The sequence below is a fragment of the Oncorhynchus kisutch genome, linkage group LG19 (genome assembly GCF_002021735.2).
Source record: "Oncorhynchus kisutch isolate 150728-3 linkage group LG19, Okis_V2, whole genome shotgun sequence".
NCBI classification, from domain to species: domain Eukaryota; kingdom Metazoa; phylum Chordata; class Actinopteri; order Salmoniformes; family Salmonidae; genus Oncorhynchus; species Oncorhynchus kisutch.
The window spans coordinates 46081751-46104960 of record NC_034192.2 but is presented as its reverse complement, the minus strand read 5'-3'; the positions used below and the strand labels follow the sequence as shown (position 1 = coordinate 46104960).

At 41.6% G+C, this 23210-nt stretch overlaps 1 protein-coding gene across 6 annotated transcripts in view; it reads left to right on the top strand.

Moving 5' to 3' along the window:
• diaph2 (diaphanous-related formin 2) overlaps positions 1–23210 on the top strand; it is a 717979-nt gene that overhangs the window by 435912 nt on the left and 258857 nt on the right. For all 6 annotated transcript variants that reach the window (XM_031797927.1, XM_031797925.1, XM_031797929.1 and 3 more), the window contains one exon: positions 16055–16184. In XM_031797927.1, coding sequence (XP_031653787.1) covers positions 16055–16184 — 130 coding nt within the window. The remainder of the gene's footprint in view (positions 1–16054; positions 16185–23210) is intronic.

Genomic DNA, 23210 nt, shown 5'->3' with positions numbered 1-23210 from the left:
CAGTGGGTCAGAAGTTTACATACACTCAATTAGTATTTGGTAGCATTGCCTTTAAATTGTTTAAATTGAGGAAAATGTTTCGGGTAGCCTTCCACAAGGTTCCACAATAAGTTGGGTGAATTTTGGCACATTCCTTCTGACAGACCTGATGTAATTGAGTCAGGTGTGTAGGCCTCCTTGCTCGCACACGGTTTTTCAGTTCTGACCACACATTTTATATAGGATTGAGGTTAGGACTTTGTGGCCACTCCAATACCTTGACTTTGTTGTCCTTAAGCCATTTCCCCGCAACTTTAGAAGTATGCTTGGGGTCATTGTCCATTTGGAAGACCCATTTGCCACCAAGCTTTAACTTCCTGACTGATGTGTTGAAATGTTGCTTCAATATATCCACATCATTTTCCTTTCATGATGCCATCTATTTTGTGAAGTGCACCAGTCCCTCCTGCAGCAAAGCACCCCCACAACATGATGCTGCCACCCCCGTGCTTCACGGTTGGGATGGTGTTCTTCGGCTTGCAAGCCTCACCCTTTTTCCTCCAAACATAACGATGGTCATTATGGCCAAACGGTTCTATTTTTGTTTCATCAGACCAGAGGACATTTCTCCACAAAGTACGACCTTTGTCCCCATGTGCAGTTGCAAACCGTAGTCTTGCTTTTTTATGGCAGTTTTGGAGCAGTGGCTTCTTCCTTGCTGAGCGGCCTTTCAGGTTATGTCGATATAGGACTCGTTTTACTGTGGATATAGATACTTTTGTACCTGTTTCCTCCAGCATCTTCACATTTTCCTTTGCTGTTGTTCTGGGATTGATTTGCACTTTTCACACCAAAGTACGTTCATCTCTATGAGACAGAACTCGCCTCCTTCCTGAGCTTGATGACGGCAGCGTGGTCCCATGGTGTTTATACTAGCATACTATTGTTAGTAAATATGTACATTCAGGAGTTTGGAAATCCCAAGAATGAACCAGACTTGTGGAGGTCTACAATTTTTTTTTCTGAGGTCTTGACTGATTTATTATAATGTTCCCATGATGTCAAGCAAGGAGGCACAGGTACACCTCCAATTGACTCAAACAATGTCAATTAGCCTCTCAGAAGCTTCTAAAGACATTACATAATTTTGGGGAATTTTCCAAGCTGTTTAAAGGCACAGTCAACTTAGTCTATAAAAACTTCTGACCCACTGGAATTGTGACACAGTGAATTATAAGTGAAATAATCTGTCTGTAAACCATTTTTGGAAAAATGACTTGCGTCATGCTCCTGATGTCCTAACCAACTTGCCAGAACTATAGTTTGTTAACAAGAAATTTGTGGAGTGGTTGAAAAATGAGTTTTAGTTACTCCAACCCAAGTGTATGTAAACTTCCGGCTTCAACTGTAGCTATTGAGGGGTGTACCTCTGTAATTCAAACAGAGCTCACATATCTATTGAGGGGTGTACCTCTGTAATTCAAACAGAGCTCACATATCTATTGAGGGGTATGCCTCAGGAATTCAAACAGAGCTCACATATCTATTGAGGGGTATGCCTCAGGAATTCAAACAGAGCTCACATATCTATTGAGGGGTATGCCTCAGGAATTCAAACAGAGCTCACATATCTATTGAGGGGTATGCCTCAGGAATTCAAACAAGATCTACCTATATATGGTGGAATAACAATGGATACTGGTGGTATTTGATGGAGAATTTGTCCTAGGCCCTAACCCCTTTCTAAAGTTGGCATAAACCAAATGCTATGCCATAAGGCATATACCTTATGAATTGTTGTGTGAGTATTTGAGAGGTTTGGTTTGATACTGATACAAATTACTGTGTTGGATCCATAGAAATATAATTCTTAGAAAGGGTGTCAGTTGGTGGCATAATGGATGGACATTTGAGTGTACCCATGCCTAAGGTTGACACTATACAGGTAAATACAACGTAATAATTATATATATTTTTCATTTTTTTTTATTTCACCTTTATTTAACCAGGTAGGCAAGTTGAGAACAAGTTCTCAAGTTTACAATTGTGACCTGGCCAAGATAGGGCAAAGCAGTTCGACACATACAACAACACAGAGTTACACATGGAGTAAAACAAGCATACAGTCAATAAATAATACAGTAGAAAAATAAGTCTATATACAATGTGAGCAAATGAGGTGAGATAAGGGAGGTAAAGGCAAAAAAGGCCATGTTGGCGAAGTAAATACAATATAGCAAGTAAAACACTGGCATGGTAGATTTGCAGTGGAAGAATGTGCAAGGTAGAGATAGAAATAATGGGGTAAAATAAATAAATAAATACAGTAGGGGGAGAGGTAGTTATTTGGGCTAAATTATAGATGGGCTATGTAGAGGTGCAGTTATCTGTGAGCTGCTCTGACAGCTGGTGCTTAAAGCTAATTTTGCACGCCCAATTTTTCAGTTTTTGATTTGTTAAAAAAGTTTGAAATATCCAATAAATGTCGTTCCACTTCATGATTGTATCCCACTTGTTGTTGATTCTTCACAAAAAAATACAGTTTTATATCTTTATGTTTGAAGCCTGAAATGTGTCAAAAGGTCGCAAAGTTCAAGGGGGCCGAATACTTTCGCAAGGCACTGTATTTATCTCATTAACAGAAATGATGAAAAATAGCCAAGATGGCAGATATTCACAGCATAGCATTGTGAGGGGAGCTGGAATCCATTAGCTATCTGAGAAGTTGTTCATTATTGTGCCCTTTTCACACTACTGAGCCAACACAGTACGGTTTGGGTCCGCCCTACAGTGGGAATCAGGTACCAGTTGATACTTTAGTTTGTGCTTTAGTTTGTACTTACGCTGCTGATGTTATTTCAGGACATGACAAGCAGATGCATAACCATGTGTAGCTGTCAACTATAACCAGACTGTGTTAATTCACTGTGTTATTTGCTGAGGCTGGTGTTTGATTATGTAGAGTGCTGTTGTATTGTATAATTCACTGGGCCCATACCTTGAACATTTTATATGAAATGTACTACTCTCGGATTCTTGTCTTTTCCCACAACATACTGCTGATCTGAGCTATCAGATGAGAAGAGCATAGATGGACGTTTGCATGTGGTAATGACAGTTTGGGGTGTAACAACATTTATTTTTTTTAAATGTATTAAATGAAATTGTGATTTTTACCCTATGTGAGCAGATGATTGGTCCTCATCTAATGAAAGTGTGTGTTTGTGCTCACATTTGTGTGTGAGTGTGTGTGTGTAGGCACGGCTGACTGCGGTGTTTATATGGCAAGAATATTGTTGGAATGGGGTTGCAGAGGTGGGTAGTGCTAATTAGCTCTCACAACATGCAGTTCCAGCAGCATGGCAGTCACAGTGGGTAATCAATATGGAACAAGTTTCTTATGCACTGAAGTGGAGATATTGGCACACACACACACACACACACACACACACACACACACACACACACACACACAAGGTAGGACAACATGTAAACACACACACACTTGGCTGGCACAGTATTTCTCTCCAGACTCCTTATACATAGGACTGTGCCAGCATCCTCCTTTTTTTATTTTGTAAAGACTGGTGTGTCCACAATTCAGCAGGGGGCCGCAGCTCTTTGCTCCATTTTATACACAGCTGTGTTTTAATATAGGGCTACATGCTTCCCCTGTAACATGGCCCAGTGTGCTGACTGCATGTCATTCTTAAACACCGCTGTGTGCCCAGGCCCTATTCTTGTACACTAATATATATTGACAGCATGATTTATCATTGGACAATAGGCATCTGCTAAGCTAATTACCACCCACTCTGCCAACCCAGGGCATCTTGTTTGTATGAGGGACACCTGTGGACCAGCCAGAGAAGAATCAGAATCAACACGCTCTAGATTTGGTGGCAGTCATTACAGTGACAGAAATAGGTTGAAGTACATCATTTCACTAATGTAGCAGTAATATTTGCATTCCCTACATCCATGTAGAATGACTTCTAAGATGTCAAATTACCTCGAGCTCAGTGTGTCACTTTTGTTTTTTCTCCTTCACTTCTATGACCATTAGAAACCCAGAGAGCTATAATAACGTCTATGACCATTAGCAACCCAGAGAGTTATAATAACTTCTATGACCATTAGAAACCCAAGAGAGCTATAATAACGTCTATGACCATTAGCAACCCAGAGAGCTATAATAACTTCTATGACCATTACCAAACCAGAGAGCTATAATAACTTATATGACCATTAGCAAACCAGAGAGTTATAATAACTTATATGACCATTAGAAACCCAGAGAGCCATAATAACTTATATGACCATTAGCAACCCAGAGAGCCAGGTAGGCCATAAAAACATCTATGACAATTAGATCTGTAGAAAGACAGGTGTGTCATAATAATTTATATGACCGTTAGAAACCCAGAGAGCCAGGTAGGCTATGACATATATTACCATTAGACATGCAGAAAGACAGGTATGCCATAATAACGTATATGACCATTAGAAACCCAGAGAGCCAGGTAGGTCATAATAACATGTATGATCATTAGACATGCAAAGAGACAGATAGGCCATAATAACATATATGACCATTAGACATGCAAAGAGTCAGGTAAGCCATAATAACATCTATGACCATTAGACATGCAAAGAGCCAGGTAGGCCATAATAACATCTATGACCATTAGACATGCAAAGAGCCAGGTAGGCCATAATAACATATATGACCATTAGACATGCAAAGAGACAGGTAGGGCATAATAACTTCTATGACCATTAGAGAAACAGGTAGGCCATAATAACATCTATGACCATTAGACATGCAAAGAGACAGGTAGGGCATAATAACTTATATAATCATTAGATATTCAGCGATATGTTTTTCTCTCCCTCTCTCTCTCTCTCATATATATATATGTATATATTCATATATATATATATATATATATATATGTGTATGTATGTATGTATATATGTGTATGTATGTATGTATGTATGTATGTATGTATGTATATGTATGTATGTATGTATGTATGTATGTATATATATGTATGTATGTATATATATATATATGTCATGTTAACTTATATGACCATTAGAGAGCCAGGTAGTACATAATAACTTCTATGCCCATTAGAACCCCAGAGAGACAGGTAGGGAACAATAACTTATATGACAATTAGAGATGCAGAGAGACCGGTAGGGCACAATAACTTCTTTGACCATTAGAGATGCAGAGAGACAGGTAGGGCATAATAACTGCCACTTAAATATTTCAGCATCAGTAGGAATGTTTTCAGTTATTAGGGTTCTCTTGTGCTTTTCAATGTACCAAACAGATCTTTTATGTTGCGGCACCGCCTGCGCCAAACAGTAGCACCAGCCAGTCCACATATATTAATATACTTTAATGATATGGCCTATAAATAACTAACAAGATTCCAGAATTAATTTCTGAAGAGAGGTTGCTGGTGATGATGAAAGGGGGAAATAAATTGTAATTATACGGCAGATGCATATAGAACAATAAGCAACAACCGGGCCTATATAAACAGTGTTTGTGGGTGTGTTGAGATGACAGCTTTAAGAATGTATAAGGGGCTGGATGGACATAAGTTGCTGTCCAACCTATTCAAATATGTCCCTTGAGGCAGTTACTCTTCTGGTTGACATTTTTCCCCTGTAATTTGGGACGGCAGGTAGCCTTGTCATTAGAGCGTTGGGCCGGTAACCGAAAGGTTGCTAGAGCAAATCCCTGAGCTGACAAGGTATATGCAGTTAACCCACTGTTCCCCGGTAGGCCATCATTGTAAATAAGAATCTGTTTTCAACTGACTTGCCTAGGGTAAAGGTTCAATGAATTTTTTAAAAAATCAAATCAGGGACATATTTAGACCTGTGACACCAGATGAGTGCAATTAACTATCAGAAACAAAAATCTGAATTGTTTAGGCTCTCCAGGACCTAATTCCATAGCCCTGTAATGTTGACTCTTTCTATTGAGCATTCCAATTAATCCCAAAGGTGTTCGATTGGGTTGAGGTCAGGGCTCAGTCAAGTTCTTCCACACCGATCTCGACAAACCATTTATGTATTGACCTCACTTTGTGCATGGGGACATTGTCATGCTAAAAGAGGAAAGGGCATTCCCCAAACTGTTGCCACAATGTTGGAAACTCATAAATGTCTAGAATGTCATTGTTTGCTGTATAGCGTTACGATTTCCCTTCATCGAAAATAAGGGGCCCATCCCGATCCATGAAAAACAGCCCCAGACCATTTTTCCTCCTCCACCAAGCTTTACAGTTGGCACTATGCATTCAGGCAGGTAGCGTTTTCCTGGCATCCACCAAACTCCGATTAGTTCGTCCGACTGCCAGATGGTGAAGCGTTTCCACTGCTCCAGAGTCCAATGAGCTTTACGCCGCTCTAGCCGACGCTTGGCATTGCACATGGTGATCTTAGGCTTGTGTGTGGCTGCTCGGCCATGGAAACCCATTTTATCAATGCAATGGAAACAAAGGTCAATCAACATGTACGCTTTACCTCTTCTGTCCACCACTATATGCTCTCATAATGTAACCCAATGTAATATAATGTTACCTAAAGGGGTTCATATTTGTACAATTCTGAATTAAACTAGATATCTCTTGCTGAGACAATAGGTCTGCTGCAGTGTTCATGATGACTGAAACTTGATACTTGGCAAGTGTGTTTGCTGACAATGTTCTTTCACTTTCAGAATGTACTGTTCAGGGTGTTAAGGAAAACTTGTATTTTGTATTTACTTACGTCAAAATGTTTGAGGGTACTAGACGTAAGACCCATTATTTGCTGTTCAAACACCTAGCTGGTGCAAAGCCCTCAGTTGTTGTGGTGGTGATAGCTGTGGAAAGCACTAAACCGGCTGAGGTCGTCAGAGCAGACCTTGCATCTTTATGGAAATGGTGAAAGTCTTTAAAATGTATTATCTTTATGCATGTACTGTTGCTCACTCCTCTGTGTGTGTGTATGTGTGTGTGTGAGCAGTGAATGGTAAACAACCCAGTGGCTGAGTGTGGGGTACAGCAGAACTTAGTTCTGTTTAAATTAAGAGAACACCATCATGTTTCGGGTGCTGCTACATTCCCCCAAAGCAGCTGGCCTTGTTTTGATATCTACACTGGAGCGTTTCTGATGCCTCCCTTAGTATAGGGGCAATCTGGGATTCAAACAACAACACATTGGGTATCCCAACACTTTTTTTGTAGACATTACAAAAAGTTGAGTAAATCAAGGGTTGGGTTGTGATGGGAACCACAGTGGAACTATGTTCATGAGGCATTTATACAGGTGTGTCATAATAATTTATATGACCGTTAGAAACCCAGAGAGCCAGGTAGGCTATGACATATATTACCATTAGACATGCAGAAAGACAGGTATGCCATAATAACGTATATGACCATTAGAAACCCAGAGAGCCAGGTAGGTCATAATAACATGTATGATCATTAGACATGCAAAGAGACAGATAGGCCATAATAACATATATGACCATTAGACATGCAAAGAGCCAGGTAAGCCATAATAACATCTATGACCATTAGACATGCAAAGAGCCAGGTAGGCCATAATAACATCTATGACCATTAGACATGCAAAGAGCCAGGTAGGCCATAATAACATATATGACCATTAGACATGCAAAGAGACAGGTAGGGCATAATAACTTCTATGACCATTAGAGAAACAGGTAGGCCATAATAACATCTATGACCATTAGACATGCAAAGAGACAGGTAGGGCATAATAACTTATATAATCATTAGATATTCAGCGATATGTTTTTCTCTCCCTCTCTCTCTCTCTCATATATATATATATGTATATATTCATATATATATATATTCATATATATATATATATATATATTCATATATATATATATATATATATTCATATATATATATATATATATATATATATATATATATATATATATATATATATATATATATATATATATATATATATATATATATATATATATATGTGTATATGTATGTATGTATATATATGTATGTATGTATATATATATATATATGTCATGTTAACTTATATGACCATTAGAGAGCCAGGTAGTACATAATAACTTCTATGCCCATTAGAACCCCAGAGAGATAGGTAGGGAACAATAACTTATATGACAATTAGAGATGCAGAGAGACCGGTAGGGCACAATAACTTCTTTGACCATTAGAGATGCAGAGAGACAGGTAGGGCATAATAACTGCCACTTAAATATTTCAGCATCAGTAGGAATGTTTTCAGTTATTAGGGTTCTCTTGTGCTTTTCAATGTACCAAACAGATCTTTTATGTTGCGGCACCGCCTGCGCCAAACAGTAGCACCAGCCAGTCCACATATATTAATATACTTTAATGATATGGCCTATAAATAACTAACAAGATTCCAGAATAAATTTCTGAAGAGAGGTTGCTGGTGATGATGAAAGGGGGAAATAAATTGTAATTATACAGCAGATGCATATAGAACAATAAGCAACAACCGGGCCTATATAAACAGTGTTTGTGGGTGTGTTGAGATGACAGCTTTAAGAATGTATAAGGGGCTGGATGGACATAAGTTGCTGTCCAACCTATTCAAATATGTCCCTTGAGGCAGTTACTCTTCTGGTTGACATTTTTCCCCTGTAATTTGGGACGGCAGGTAGCCTTGTCATTAGAGCGTTGGGCCGGTAACCGAAAGGTTGCTAGAGCAAATCCCTGAGCTGACAAGGTATATGCAGTTAACCCACTGTTCCCCGGTAGGCCATCATTGTAAATAAGAATCTGTTTTCAACTGACTTGCCTAGGGTAAAGGTTCAATGAATTTTTTTAAAAATCAAATCAGGGACATATTTAGACCTGTGACACCAGATGAGTGCAATTACCTGCTCTTTCCATGACATTGACCAGGGGTGTCACACTCCTTCCATAGAGGACCTAGTGTCTGAGGGTCTTTGGTTTTTGCTTTCAATTAAGACCTAGACAACCAGGTGAGAGGAGTTCCTTACTAATTAGTTCATTCATCAATCAAGTACAAGGATGCAGCCACTCGGCCCTCTGTGGAATGAGTATGACACGTGACACAGACTGACCAGGTGAATCAAAGTGAAAGTTATGTTCCCTTATTGAGGTCACTTGTTAAATCCACTTCAATCAGTGTAGATGAAGGGGAAGAGACAGGTTAAAGTAGTATTTTTATTCCTTGAGACATGGATTGTCTATGTGTGCCATTCAGAGGGTGAATGGCCAAGACAAAAGATTGGATATGGTAGTAAGTGCCAGGTGCACCGGTTTGTATCAAGAATGGTCCACCATCAAGAGGACATCCAGCCAACTTGAACCAACTGTGGGAAGCATGAGCCAGCATCCCTGTGGAACGCTTTCAACACCCTGTATAGTCCATGCCTCAATGAATTCAGGCTGTTTTGAGTGCAACTCAATATTAGGAAGGTGTTCTCATAGTTTTGTACACTCAGTGTACAGTATATCATTTTTTGGAAAGTCAAAAGATTGGAGTACCTATCCCAGATGGTCCCTTTAACCGTTAGGAGAAAGAGGCAGTAGTTGATTTTAAGCTGAAGATAATTCACTTTGGGGCTACATTTCTACTCCTATTGACTCAGGAAAGTGAAGATGTGGTCTATCTGAAAAGAAAACATAAGGATTCATGTGAAAGAAAACCAAGAGTTCCCTGTGATTAGGAAAGTGTCACAATCCTTTATGAACAGTCAACACACACACACACATGCGTGCAAGTACACACACGTGCACCAACATGCACACATACACACACGCGACATGTACACACACACACTGCAGCCGTTCAAACCCTCTTTGTATACAGTGCCTTCAGAACGTATTCATACCCCTCGACTTATTCCACATTTTTTTGTTACAGCCTGAATTCAAAATGGATTAAGTTGATCTTCACACAATACCACATCATGACAAAGTGAAACCATAAAAATATATATTTTTTGCTAATTTATTGAAAATTAAATACAGAAGTATCTCATTTACATAAGTAGTCATACCCTTCAGTCAATATTGTGTAGATGCACCTTTGGCAGCGATAACCAGTCTTTCTGGTTAAGTCTGAAAGAGCTTTCCACATCTGGATTATTTTCAGAATTATTCAAGCTTTTGTCATATTAGTTGTTGATCATTGCTAGACAACCGTTTTCAGGCCTTGCCATAGATTTTCAAGTAGATTTAAGTCAAAACTGTAACTCGGCACTCAGGAACATTCACTGTCTTCTTGGTAAGCAACTCCATTGTAGATTTGGCCTTGTGTTTTAGGTTATTGTCCTGCTGAAAGATGAATGAATCTCCCAGTGTCTGTTGGAAAGCAGACTGAACCAAGTTTTCTTCTAGAATGTTCCCTGTGCTTGGCTCTTCGGTTTGTTTTTTAACCTGAAAAACTCCCCAGCCCTTAACGATTACAAGCATATAGTACCCATAACATGATGCAGGCACCACTATACTTGAAAATATGGAGAGTGGTACTCAGTAATGTGTTGTATTAGATTTGTCCCAAACATAACAGTTTGTATTCATGACAAAAAGTTGATTGATTTGCCACATTTTATGCAATATTACTTTAATGCCCTGTTGCAAACGGGATGCATGTTTTGGAATGTTTTTATTCTGTACAGGCTTCCTTCTTTTCACTCTGCCAATTAGGTTAGTATTGTGGAGTAACTGCAATTCAACTCTGTAACTGTTTTAAAGTCACAATGGTGAAATCGCTGAGTGGTTTCCTTCCTCTCCGGCAACTGAGTTAGGAATGATACATGTATCTTTGTAGTGACTGGGTGTATTGTTACACCATCCAAAGTGTAATGAATAACTTTACCATGCTCAAAGGGATATTCAATGTCTGCTTTGAATATCTACTAATAGGGGCCCTTGGTTAACTTCCCTAGTTTTTGTAGTTGAATCTGAAGATACATTTCAGAGATGAGGTAATCATTCAAAAATCATGTTCAACACTAGTATTGCACACTGAGTGAGTCCATGTAACTTATTCTCTGACCTGTTAAGCACATTTTTACTCCTGAACATATTTAGGCTTGCCATAACACAGAAGTTGAATATGTATTGACTTAAGACATTGGAGCTTTTAGTTGTTAATTAATTTTTTTTAAATCCACTTTGACATTATGGGGTATTGTGTCTAGGCCAGTAACCAAAAATCTGAGTAAAATCAATATTAAATTCAGGCTGTAACACAACAAAATGTGGAAAAAGTCAAGGGGTTTGAATACTTTCTGAAGGCACTGTATCAAAGAATATAACGAAATACCTCCCTGCCATTTTGTCCAAAGCATTGAGCCCAGGTATCGAAGGAAGACAGCGGGCTTTGATGAAAGGATAATTCGGGAGGGAACCATCTAATATTTCTGATTTGATTATTGTTGCATTTCTTGCCAATGGTTTGAGATTCTTTCTGTGAGTTTGGAAAAGGCTTTGTCATTGGCGAGATTGCAGTTGAGACATGTCCCTATGTATGTTGGCCTTTGAAGCCAATCTCTCTGGGAGGTACTGGGAGTGATTTATTTAATGGATGCTGGAACACAGTGCCATTTCAAATTAATACATGTTTGGAGATAGGATGCTTTTCCCCCAGTGTACCATGCAAGCTCCTCTCTTTGATAAATAGATAAAAACCGCAGTAGAGCAATTGCTGAATTATTCTTTCATAATGGATAAATCAATCCACCCCCACCCAGCTTTTCGAGTTTGGGCTTTCGTCGCAATTAATTCTTACCTGGGAACAATTGCAGTATAATCCCGTGAAAGCCCCCTCCACCTTGAAAAGGATACAAAGGCCTTATCCAGGATAAATACTTTATTGATCACTCAGAGCCCTTTGAATAGGTGATTATCTTAATACGGGGGCCATTGTTTGCATAGCACCATGATAGATGATTCCCCTCACCATGCATATTTTTCCAAGTAATCCTTGATTGTTAGCGCTAGGACAACATTGGTGGCTGCACAAAGTAGGACTGAGAGGAGGGGACCGACTGCTATCAACCTATCAACAGATTGGAAAAACCAGGAAGTCAACTGAAGAGACGAGAGGGGTGGCGACAGAGAGGATAGAGGTGTGTTGACAGAGGATAGAGGTGTGTTGACAGAGGATAGAGGTGTGTTGACAGAGGATAGAGGTGTGTTGACAGAGGATAGAGGTGTGTTGACAGAGGATAGAGGTGTGTTGACAGAGGATAGAGGTGTGTTGACAGAGGATAGAGGTGTGTTGACAGAGGATAGAGGTGTGTTGATAGAGGTGTGTTGACAGAGGATAGAGGTGTGTTGACAGAGGATAGAGGTGTGTTGACAGAGGATAGAGGTGTGTCGACAGAGGATAAGAGGGGTGTCGACAGAGGATAGAGGGGTGTCGACAGAGGATAGAGGGGTGTCGACAGAGGATAGAGGGGTGTCGACAGAGGATAGAGGGGTGTCGACAGAGGATAGAGGGGTGTCGACAGAGGATAGAGGGGTGTCGACAGAGGATAGAGGGGTGTCGACAGAGGATAGAGGGGTGTCGACAGAGGATAGAGGGGTGTCGACAGAGGATAGAGGGGTGTCGACAGAGGATAGAGGGGTGTCGACAGAGGATAGAGGGGTGTCGACAGAGGATAGAGGGGTGTCGACAGAGGATAGAGGGGTGTCGACAGAGGATAGAGGGGTGTCGACAGAGGATAGAGGGGTGTCGACAGAGGATGGAGGGGTGTCGAGAGAGGATGGAGGGGTGTCGACGGAGAGGATGGAGGGGTGGCGACGGAGAGGATGGAGGTGTGGCGCCGGAGAGGATGGAGGGGTGGCGCCGGAGAGGATGGAGGGGTGGCGACGGAGAGGATGGAGGGGTGGCGACGGAGAGGATGGAGGGGTGGCGACGGAGAGGATGGAGGGGTGGCGACGGAGAGGATGGAGGGGTGGCGACGGAGAGGATGGAGGGGTGGCGACGGAGAGGATGGAGGGGTGGCGACGGAGAGGATGGAGGGGTGGCGACGGAGAGGATGGAGGGGTGGCGACGGAGAGGATGGAGGGGTGGCGACGGAGAGGATAGAGGGGTGGCCACAGAGAAGAGAGGGATGGTGTAAAATAGAGAAGAGAGTGATGGTGTGCTTCAACAGGACGTTCCTGGATAACAAGTGCCTTGTGCTCTTAGCAGGTGTTTAATTGAGGCTGGTGGGGTTAAATTGCTGCTTTATACGGCGATATGGCCAGATATGTGACCATGGGAAAGGTTCTGATGGTGATGCTCATCATCATAATCCTATGGCTATTGGAGCAGAAGCATAATGTCCTGTTGCATTAACCCTCGTTGCCATTAAACTATCAGTGGCAATGTGTGTGCCCTTTCATCACAGCCTGACGCGTCAGCATGAGAACTGAACCACATGCTTGGTCTGTTGTAATCATGTAATTGTCTATGTCCTAGAGAGTGGTCAATTGTATTACGTGTAATCAACTCTGCTCACCCTCCCTTTGAAATCTTCCCCTGATAGGGGCAAGGGCTGGGAATGTTGCCAATGACTTTTGTTAGTCTTCCAACAGCCCTATTCCACATCTGCTGCTGTTTATTGTCCTAAAATGGATGCATTCTGTTGTGATTGAGGATTTTAAAAAGTACATTGTCAATGATAAGTCTACAGTAAGAGTATTCTTGATCATTCTTAAGACAATGCAGAATGGAATATGAATGGATTTCTTCTCTCTGATATGATCATGTGGTTTCCTGTTGTCTTAGTCAACCGCTGGCTCCCCCACACATCAAGATAACGTAACCTTACAAGACATTTGTTCCCAGGGAGGTCTGCCAGAATCTTGAGAGTTTGGCATGGCTCTGTGAGGTTAATAATAGAAGCCATCTTGTTGTGTTTTTTATTTTTATTTCCCTCTCTCTCTTCTCCCCCCTCAAACCTTCCTGAAGTCAAGTCTTGACAGAAAACAATCTGTTTGAGCCGGCGAGGGGGGTCAGCCAGCACCAGTGCCCCTGCCTAATGCATCCCACCAGCCCCTGTCCTCTCCCTCCAATCTCTGTGAGGGAGGGAGGGAACAGAAAAAAGGAGGACGAGTTAGGGATTGCAGTCTGGTCGACTACCTCTGTGGGGTTTCATTCATTTAGAGCCGTACTATACCACTTGACATTACATTTGACATTATCTCTTTTGAATTCCTTTTCAAAGTCTTTGTGCTCGAGATTCGTGAAAAGGTTATCTCCGTTTTTTTACATCTTCAGGACAGAAAAGGTGGTGTCAGAATGATATATGTTTGGGGGAGGTTGACACACGGGTCCAATGTAATTAAAGTGAACATTGCCTTTGAATTAAGTTAAGTAATAAGGGTGAATAAATAACCGGTTTTCCAGCGCCAAAGTCATAGTCATTTTTATCGACACAGCTATTTATTAAGGAGCTGCTAAAACACCTTACAGCACTGCGCTAACATGTGGATGTGTGATTCAATGCTGCTGAGATGCAGCCCGACAGATGTTACTCAGTGGGTAATCCCCCAACTCTGCCTCCCCAGTCCTGCTGAAATATTTATATTTAAAGTACACACGTATATTATATTTATGGGTAAATACTGTGGTTTGATCCAATAGTTGTAAGATTCTGTAACACTTAATTTGCCTTAAAAGCTTTACTTAAGTTACCCTAATGTAACTACACAGAAATAACTGTAGAAACATTTTATTTACACACGTTACATAGTTACAGCTTTATTGACCAATTTCTCTGTCATCCTATGTGTGAATGGACAAATGAACTGAAATCTGGGTAAACAGCAGCGTAGTCCGTCTGACATGTTTGACATTCTTTATATTGAAGTGCCGACCCACACTTAATAAAGCCAATGTGATTTACTGGAGAATTTTTATTTTATTTTATTTTACCTTTATTTAACCAGACAAGTCAGTTAAGAACCAATTCTTATTTTCAATGACGGCCTAGGAACAGTGGGTTAACTGCCTGTTCAGGGGCAGAACAACAGATTTGGACCTTGTCAGCTCGGGGGTTTGAACTTGCAACCTTCCGGTTACGAGTACAACGCTCTAACCACTAGGCTACCCTGCCGCCCCAAGAAGGTGGTATAGCTCTCCTATTTTGACAGAAATGCATTTTCCAAAGTCATTCAGTCTGCCCCCAAAGAAGAGTGAGGGGGAAATTAAATGTACTCTGGTAGAGAGAGGGAACCGAGGAAGGAACTGCTTGTAGGGATGAATGCATCAATGAGCCAATTGCTCTAAAATTGGACAGGGTTTTAAGAGAGGGAGAGGGGAGGAAAGGGATTTGGCTTGCCCCTACTCTCCAGCCCAAACGCCTCATTGAAAGGTCATGTAGGATCTCTGAAAGGCTTGTGCAGTTGTCTCTAAGGCACCACAATGGAGAATATGCTCCTAGCAGCCAGTGTACTGGCCTTTTTCTCTCCAATTGTATTAGTCTAGTCCAGCACATTCACTTCTCCTTTCTCAAAGCTTTGTATTTTTTTATCCAGTTCTGTTTGATATGTATGTTTTACTGATGTGTGTTTTTAATGTTGTCTACTCAATGCATGGGCGTATGTTCCTTTATGCATATTTATCAGAATGCCTCTCAGCCCATCATATCACTAAACATGTATGTGACCACTAACAAACTGAACTATATAATGCATCTATCTGCCACTGTCATATGGCAAAAGCAAAGAAGGCTAAAGGTGGTTCCTGAAAGACTGCATGAAAGAGAGCTGAACGTTTACACATGCCCTCCTCCCCCAACAGCTCTCTGTATGGTTGGCTGTTTCATGCCGATCCGTTATTGTTGTGGCCTTTTCTAACATTCAAAGAACATTCTGTCCCTGCGTGGCTCAGTTGGTAAGAGCATGGCGCTAGAAATGCCAGGGTCGTGGGTTGGAGGTCATCTATACTACAATGTATGCACTCACTGTTGTCAGTTGCTTTGGGATTTTCCTAAATGGGTAAGAACAACTAATGCCGTGACTCACCCATGACTTCACCTCTCTCTCAGCTTCGAGACACTAAGTCGGCCGACCAAAACACAACGCTGCTCCACTTCCTGGCTGAGAAGTGTGAAGAGAAGTACCCGGAGATCCTGAGGTTCCCTGAAGAGCTGCAGCATGTGGAGAGGGCTAGCAAAGGTAAGCCAGTCAGTCCTCTTTAAATAATGGTTGACACTGTCCTTATATGGACACTGTATCACTGGTTGAACCATAAGTCTACACGGACACTCCTGAGGCATTAACAGTAGTTTATATTCTGATGTGAGAGATGGATGTATAACACACTGCAAAGTCAGAGAGTAATTAAAACGTGTTGTTTTCTGCTAAGGTCATACTTGCATGTTTTGAATCGCTCAACATGCTGTTATTGGACCTTGCAGACAGTAAACTATATATTCAACAAACAAGATATATTCCTCCCCGGAAATATCTGCGTCTTGAAATTGGACGCTCTCACAGGAAATCACAAAAGATTTTTTAACAAACATGCAATTTACTCCACACCTGCAATCATTCTAGGTGTTATGTCACCTTTACCAATTTACTGCCATGTTTCATTTCCTCATCTTCTTGTTTTGACCCCCCTGCATTGTGTTTTATTAGTAACCAATAGAAATCTCTCGACAAGCCCAAATATTATAGCTGTGTCTTCCTTGGCTCCATTTCAATTAAGAAAGCTGTTGATTACAACTATGATGTTATTTGCTTGTGTTTTCATCAAAGTATTTTATTTACCTTCTCCCCCACCAGCATCCTCGCTAATTGAACATAATTCCTTTTGAGCGATATAAACCCGGTTAAATCAAATTGTAATTGGCCAATGGTATTTGCTTTGTTTCGGCATTTTAACATTGATCCAGCGTTATCCGACTTGTTTTAAACGCTTCTTTTGAGAGCTAGAGCTCAAACCAGGAGGCTTCGAGGCATTTTACAGCTTGATTTAGACACGCCCATGTTTTATAGAGTGACGCATGAGATTAGGCCCAACAAGGTTAAGATACTTTAATTAGGTCTGTTGCATCCGATGGAATAAAACTTCCTAATGGCTAGAGAGCCCCTCTTAATTATTGTGGCCAGAGAGCCCCTCTTAATCCATTCAAATGGCCCAGAAGTAATGGTAGCAGTTTTACGAGCGCCCAACCAATTGTGGGGTTTTTTGCGATATTTGTAACTCATTTTGTACATATGTTTCTGCAACCGTATCTTACGGCAAAAAAGAGCTTCTGGATATCAGGACAGCTACCACTCACCTCTGATTAGACAAAGATTGTCCTGTGTGTACTGCTTGTTGAAGAAACATTGTCCAAACACCTGACAAGGCCAGCATCCCAGTTTTTGCAAGAGGAATATACGCAGGTACAGAGGACACAGAGCAGGGTGCCTTGCAAGGCGAGTGGGAAAACTGCTATTACCGTCAATATTACTCTCCAACGTGCAATCATTGGACAATAAATTAGACGAGGTACGATCACGAATATCCTATCAACGGGACATCAAAAACTGTAATATCTTATGGCTAAATGATGACAGATATTCAGCTAGCGGGATACACGCTGCACCGGCAAGATAGAACAGCATGCCCTGGTAAGACGGGGAAGCGGTCTGTGCATGTTTGTAAACAACAGTGCACGAAATCTAAGGAAGTTTCTAGCTTTTGCTTACCTGAAGTAGAGTATATTGTGATAAAATTCAGACCACACTATTTGCCTAGAGAGTTTTCAACTATACTTTTCATGGCTGTTTATTTTCCACCACAGACGGATGCTGGCACTAAGACCGCACTTTCAGCTGTATAGGGAAATAAGCAAACAGGAAACCACTCCTAGTGTCCAGAGACTTTAATGCAGGGAAACTTAAATCAGTTCTACATCATTTCTATCAACATGTTAAATGTGCAGCCAGAGGAAAAAAAATCTACATCACCTGTACTCCACACAAAGAGACGTGTACAAGCTCTCCCTCGTCCACCATTTGGTAAATCCGACCACATTTCTATCCTCCTGATTCCGGCATACAAGCACAAATTAAAGCAGGAAGCACCAGTGACTCGGTCTATAAAAAAGTGGTCAGGTGAAGCAGATGCAGGATGGTTTTCCTGTCACAGACTGGAACATGTTCCGGGATTCTTCCCATGGCATTGAGGAGTACACCACATCAGTCACTGGCTTTATCAATAAGTGCATCGAGGACGTCGTCCCCACAGTGACTGTACGTACATACCCCAACCAGAAGCCATGGATTACAGACAACATTTGCACTGAGCTAAAGGGTAGAGCTGCCACTTTCAAGGTGCGGGACTAACCCAGAAGCTTATAAGAAATCCTGCTATGCCCTCCAATGAACCATCAAACAGGCAAAGCGTCAACACAGGGCTAAGATTGAATAATGCTATACCGGCTCCGATGCTCATCTTATGTGGCAGGGCTTGCAAACTATTACAGACTACAAAGGGAAGCACAGCCGCGAGCTGCCCAGTGACACGAGCCAAACAGATGAGCTAAATCACTTCTATGCTCGCTTCGAGGCAAGCAACACTGAGGCATGCATGAGAACATCACCTGTTCCGGACGACTGTTCACAAGGCTGCGGGGCCAGACGGGCATGTGCTGACCAACTGACAGGTGTCTTCACTGACATTTTCAACATGTCCCTGATTGAGTCTGTAATACCAACATGTTTCAAGCAGTCAGTTCACCATAGTCCCTGTGGCCATGAACACGAAGGCAACCTTCCTAAATGACTATGTCCGTAGCCATGAACTGCTTTGAAAGGCTGGTAATGACTCACATCAACACCATTATCCCAGAAAACCTAGACCCACTCAATTTGCATACCATCCAAACAGATCCACAGATGATGCAATCTCTATTGCACTCCACACTGCTCTTTCCCACCTGGACGAAAGGAACACCTACGTAAGAATGCTATTCATTGACTACAGCTCAGCGTTCAACACCATAGTGCCCTCAAAGCTCATCACTAAGCTAAGGATTCTGGGACTAAACACCTCTGTCTGCAACTGGATCACAGACTTCCTGACGGGCCGCCCCCAGGTGGTGAGGGTAGGCAGCAACACAACTGCCACGCTGATCCTCAACGCTGGAGCCCCTCAGGGGTGCGTGCTCAGTCCCCTCCTGTACTCCCTGTTCACCCATGACTGCATGGCCAGGCACAACTCCAACACCATCATTTACGTTTGCAGACGACACAACATTGGAAGGCCTGGTCACCGACAATGACGAGACAGCCTATAGGGAGGAAGTCAGAGACCTGTCCGGGTGGTGCCAGAATAACAACCTATTCCTCATCGTAACCAAGACTAAGGAGACTAATGTGGACTACAGGAAAAGGAGAACCGAGCACGCCCCCATTCTCATCGACGGGGCTGTAGTGAAGCTCTCAACCTGCTCCAAGTTCCTTGGTGTCCACATCAACAACAAACAAGAATGGTCCAACACACCAAGACAGTCGTGAAGAGGGCACGACAAAGCCTATTCCCTCTCAGGAAACTAAAAGATTTGGCATGGGTCCTCAGATCCTCTAAAGGTTCTACAGCTGCAACATCGAGAGCATGGTTGCATTACTACCGCATGGCAAGCTGTGCTGGAGTGCCAAAGTCTAGGACAAAAAGGCTTCTCAACAGTTTTTACCCCCAAGCCATAAGACTCCTGAACAGGCAATCAAATGGCTACCCGTACTATTTGCATTGTGTGCCTCCCCAACCCCTCTTTTTACGCTGCTGCTACTCTCTGTGTATCATGCATAGTCACATTAACTATACATTCATGTACATACTACTTCAATTGGCCCGACCAACCAGTGCCCCCGCACATTGGCTAAACGGGCTATATGCACTGTGTCCCGCAACCCACCACCGCCAACCCCTCTTTTACACTACTGCTACTCTGTGTTCATCATCTATGCATAGTCCATTTAACCATATCTACGTTTACGTACTACCTCAATCCGCCTGTATGTAGCCTCGCTACTGTTATTTTTCACTGTATTTTTTACTGTTGTTTTTATTTCTTTACTTACCTATTGTTCACCTAATACCTTTTTTGCACTGTTGGTTAGAGCCTGGAAGTAAGCATTTCACTGTAAAGTCTACACACCTGTTGTATTCGGCGCACGTGACAAATAAACTTTGATCTGATTTTTGTAGTAAAAATCGGAAATATTCTTCCGTTCAGGAAGAGGGCCCCGTCTGATTCAATATGGATGGTATATGGCAGCAGTTTCAGTGGCCAATGGGAGAAGGACTTTAATAGAGCACAAGGGATTTGTATGCGTTCTGAGACGACCACCAGGACAGGTTAACAGACCGAATGGGAGGCATGGTGTGGATGACAGGACAGAACGACGGTGGCTTAATGCCCTAGGCATTATTGTCTATCTGCCATTGTGGATTGGCGTTGAGAATAAGAGAACATGGCTGCCATTTGTGGTGCAGAAGTGGTGTATTTACAGCTCAAGTGGCGTAATTAACTCGAGTAAACATGCTACATTGTTCCCACCTTTGAATTAAGTTATTTATCTGGCACGTATGAAAGTTAGTCTCCCTAGGCAATCTGGCAAGTAAGCATTTGCTGCCTCATTGTCTGGGAATAGACTTGTTTGTCTGACTGCCTGTCAATAAGTTCATTTCATTCTCAAGTATTTGGTGGACAATCCCCAGAGGCGTATTTACTTTGTTAGTTTCCTATTTGGTTATTTAATCGAATTCCCGCTAATTATGTGCTCGAATGACGCAGTGAGGCAGCTATTGTTGAAGTGGACCAGAACCAGTCTTCATTATGGATATAGATGGATTAGTATACGGCTCAAACTGTCAACGTGTATCAACTCATTCAAGTCCTTTCAGGGACAATCAATTCTTGTACATGCTTGTTAGTTCAATTGGGTGAGACTGATAAGCCATTGGTTGACTCAATTCATTATGACAAACACCAGTAGACAACACAGACATAACACCAAGGAGAAGGCTATATGGGCTATAAAGCTGTTTACCTCACAGTGCTTTCCGTAGACCCTGTATTTTAATAATAGGTCAAATGTGATATACAACACGATAACCTTATTATCCATGAACATTTTAAGGTAAAACCAAGAAAATTAGCCATTTAAAGGCCCAGTACAGTCAAAAATGTGATTTCCCTGTGTGTGATATATATGTATATATATATATGTATATATATATATATGTATATATATATATATATATATATATATATATATATATATATACATTTTTATTTCTACACTGAGGTTGGAATAATACTATGAAATTGTGAAAATTATGATAATACCATTTTAGTGTAAGTGCTGTTCGAAAAGACTGCCTGAAATGTCACCCTGTTTTGGTGGGTGGAGTTTTGGCCTGCCCGGTGACATCAACAGGTGGTAATTTAGTTAATTTACTGATACGACGACATGTTGGTCCCATGTTTCAAGAGATAAAATATAAGATGCCAGAAATGTACCTTCCATACACACAAAAAGCCTGTTTCTCTCAAATGTTGGCACAAATTTGTTTACATCCCTGTTATTGAACATATCTCCTTTTCCAAGATAATCCATCCACCTAACAGATGTGGCATATTAAGAAGCAGATTAAATAGCATGATCATAACACAGGTGCAGCTTGTGCTGAGGAGACTAAAAGGCCACTCTAAAATGTGCAGTTTTGCCACATAACACAACGCCACAGATGACTCAAGTTTTGAGCGAGCATGCAATTGACATGCTGACTGCAGGAATGTCCACCAGAGCTGTTGCCTGGTGGACATTACATGTTCATTTCTCTACCACCATTAGAGAATTTGTCAGTACCTCCAACCGGCTTCACAAACGCAGACCACGTATAACCACGCCAGCCCAGGATCTCCACCACCGGTTTCTTCAGCTACGGGATCGTCTGAGACCAGCCACCCAGACTGCTGAAACTGTGAGTTTTCACAACAAAATAATGTCTGCACAAACTGTCAGAAACAGTCTCAGGGAAGATAATATGCATGCTTGTCATCCTCACCAGTGTCTTAACCTGACTGAAGTTCTGCGTCGGAACTGACTTCAGTTGGCAAATACTCACCTTCGATAGCCACTGGCAGGCTGGAGAAGTGTGCTCTTCACGGTTGAATCCCAGTTTCAACTCCAACAGGAAAATGGCAGACATTGTGTATGGTGTCGGGTGGGCGAGTGGTTTGCTGATGTCAATGTTCTGAACAGATTGCCTCATGGTGGACAACGAACACAATTTCATTTTATTGATGGTAATTTGATAATGCACAGCCCCATGTCGCAAGGATCTGTACACAATTCCTGGAAACTGAATATGTTCCAGTTCTTCCATGGCCTGAATACTCACCAGACACGTCAACCATTGAGCATGTTTGAGATGCTCTGAAATGACATGTGCGACCGCTTGTTCCAGTTCCCACCAATATCCAGCAACTTCGCACATCCATTGAAGGGGAGTGGGACAACATTCCACAGGCCACAATCAACAGCCTGATCAACGCTATGCAGAAGAGATGAGGCGCTGCATGAGACAAATGGTGGTCACACCAGATACTGACTGGTTTTCTGATCCACGCCCCTCCTTTGTTTTTAAGGTATTCATGGATTAGGGCCTAATTCATTTATTTCATTTGACTGATTTCCTTATGAACTGTAACTCAGTAAAATATTTGAAATTGTTGCATTTATATTTTGGTTCAGTGTAGTTTTCAGTTTTCCCTTCCCCACTCAAACCACACCCAGACAGTCCTAACAAAATTGCTTGAGAAATTGCTATTTTCTAAGTGATTGAAAACAATCACAGGAAGGTACTTAATTGCTACATATAAATGATTTGATATTGATATAAAAACGTCTGCATTAGACCTTTAAGAGCAGATGATTCCATACTGAGAGAGAAATCATTTGATTTGGAAATATATTTTGTTATTGTCCCTATTGGTCAGCCAGACAGCATTGGTTTGAATCATGAAGTGATGTGTTTCTTCAGTTTTGACAGAAGTCCGCCTCCACAGGTGAAGCCAAAAGGAATTAGATGATTGAGTCACCCACTCTAACAAAAAATGCAGCGTCTCTCACTCCAACAAGAAACATGACACAATGATCTTTGTTTTAAAAGAAAATTCATAGTGTGTTCTCATTTTC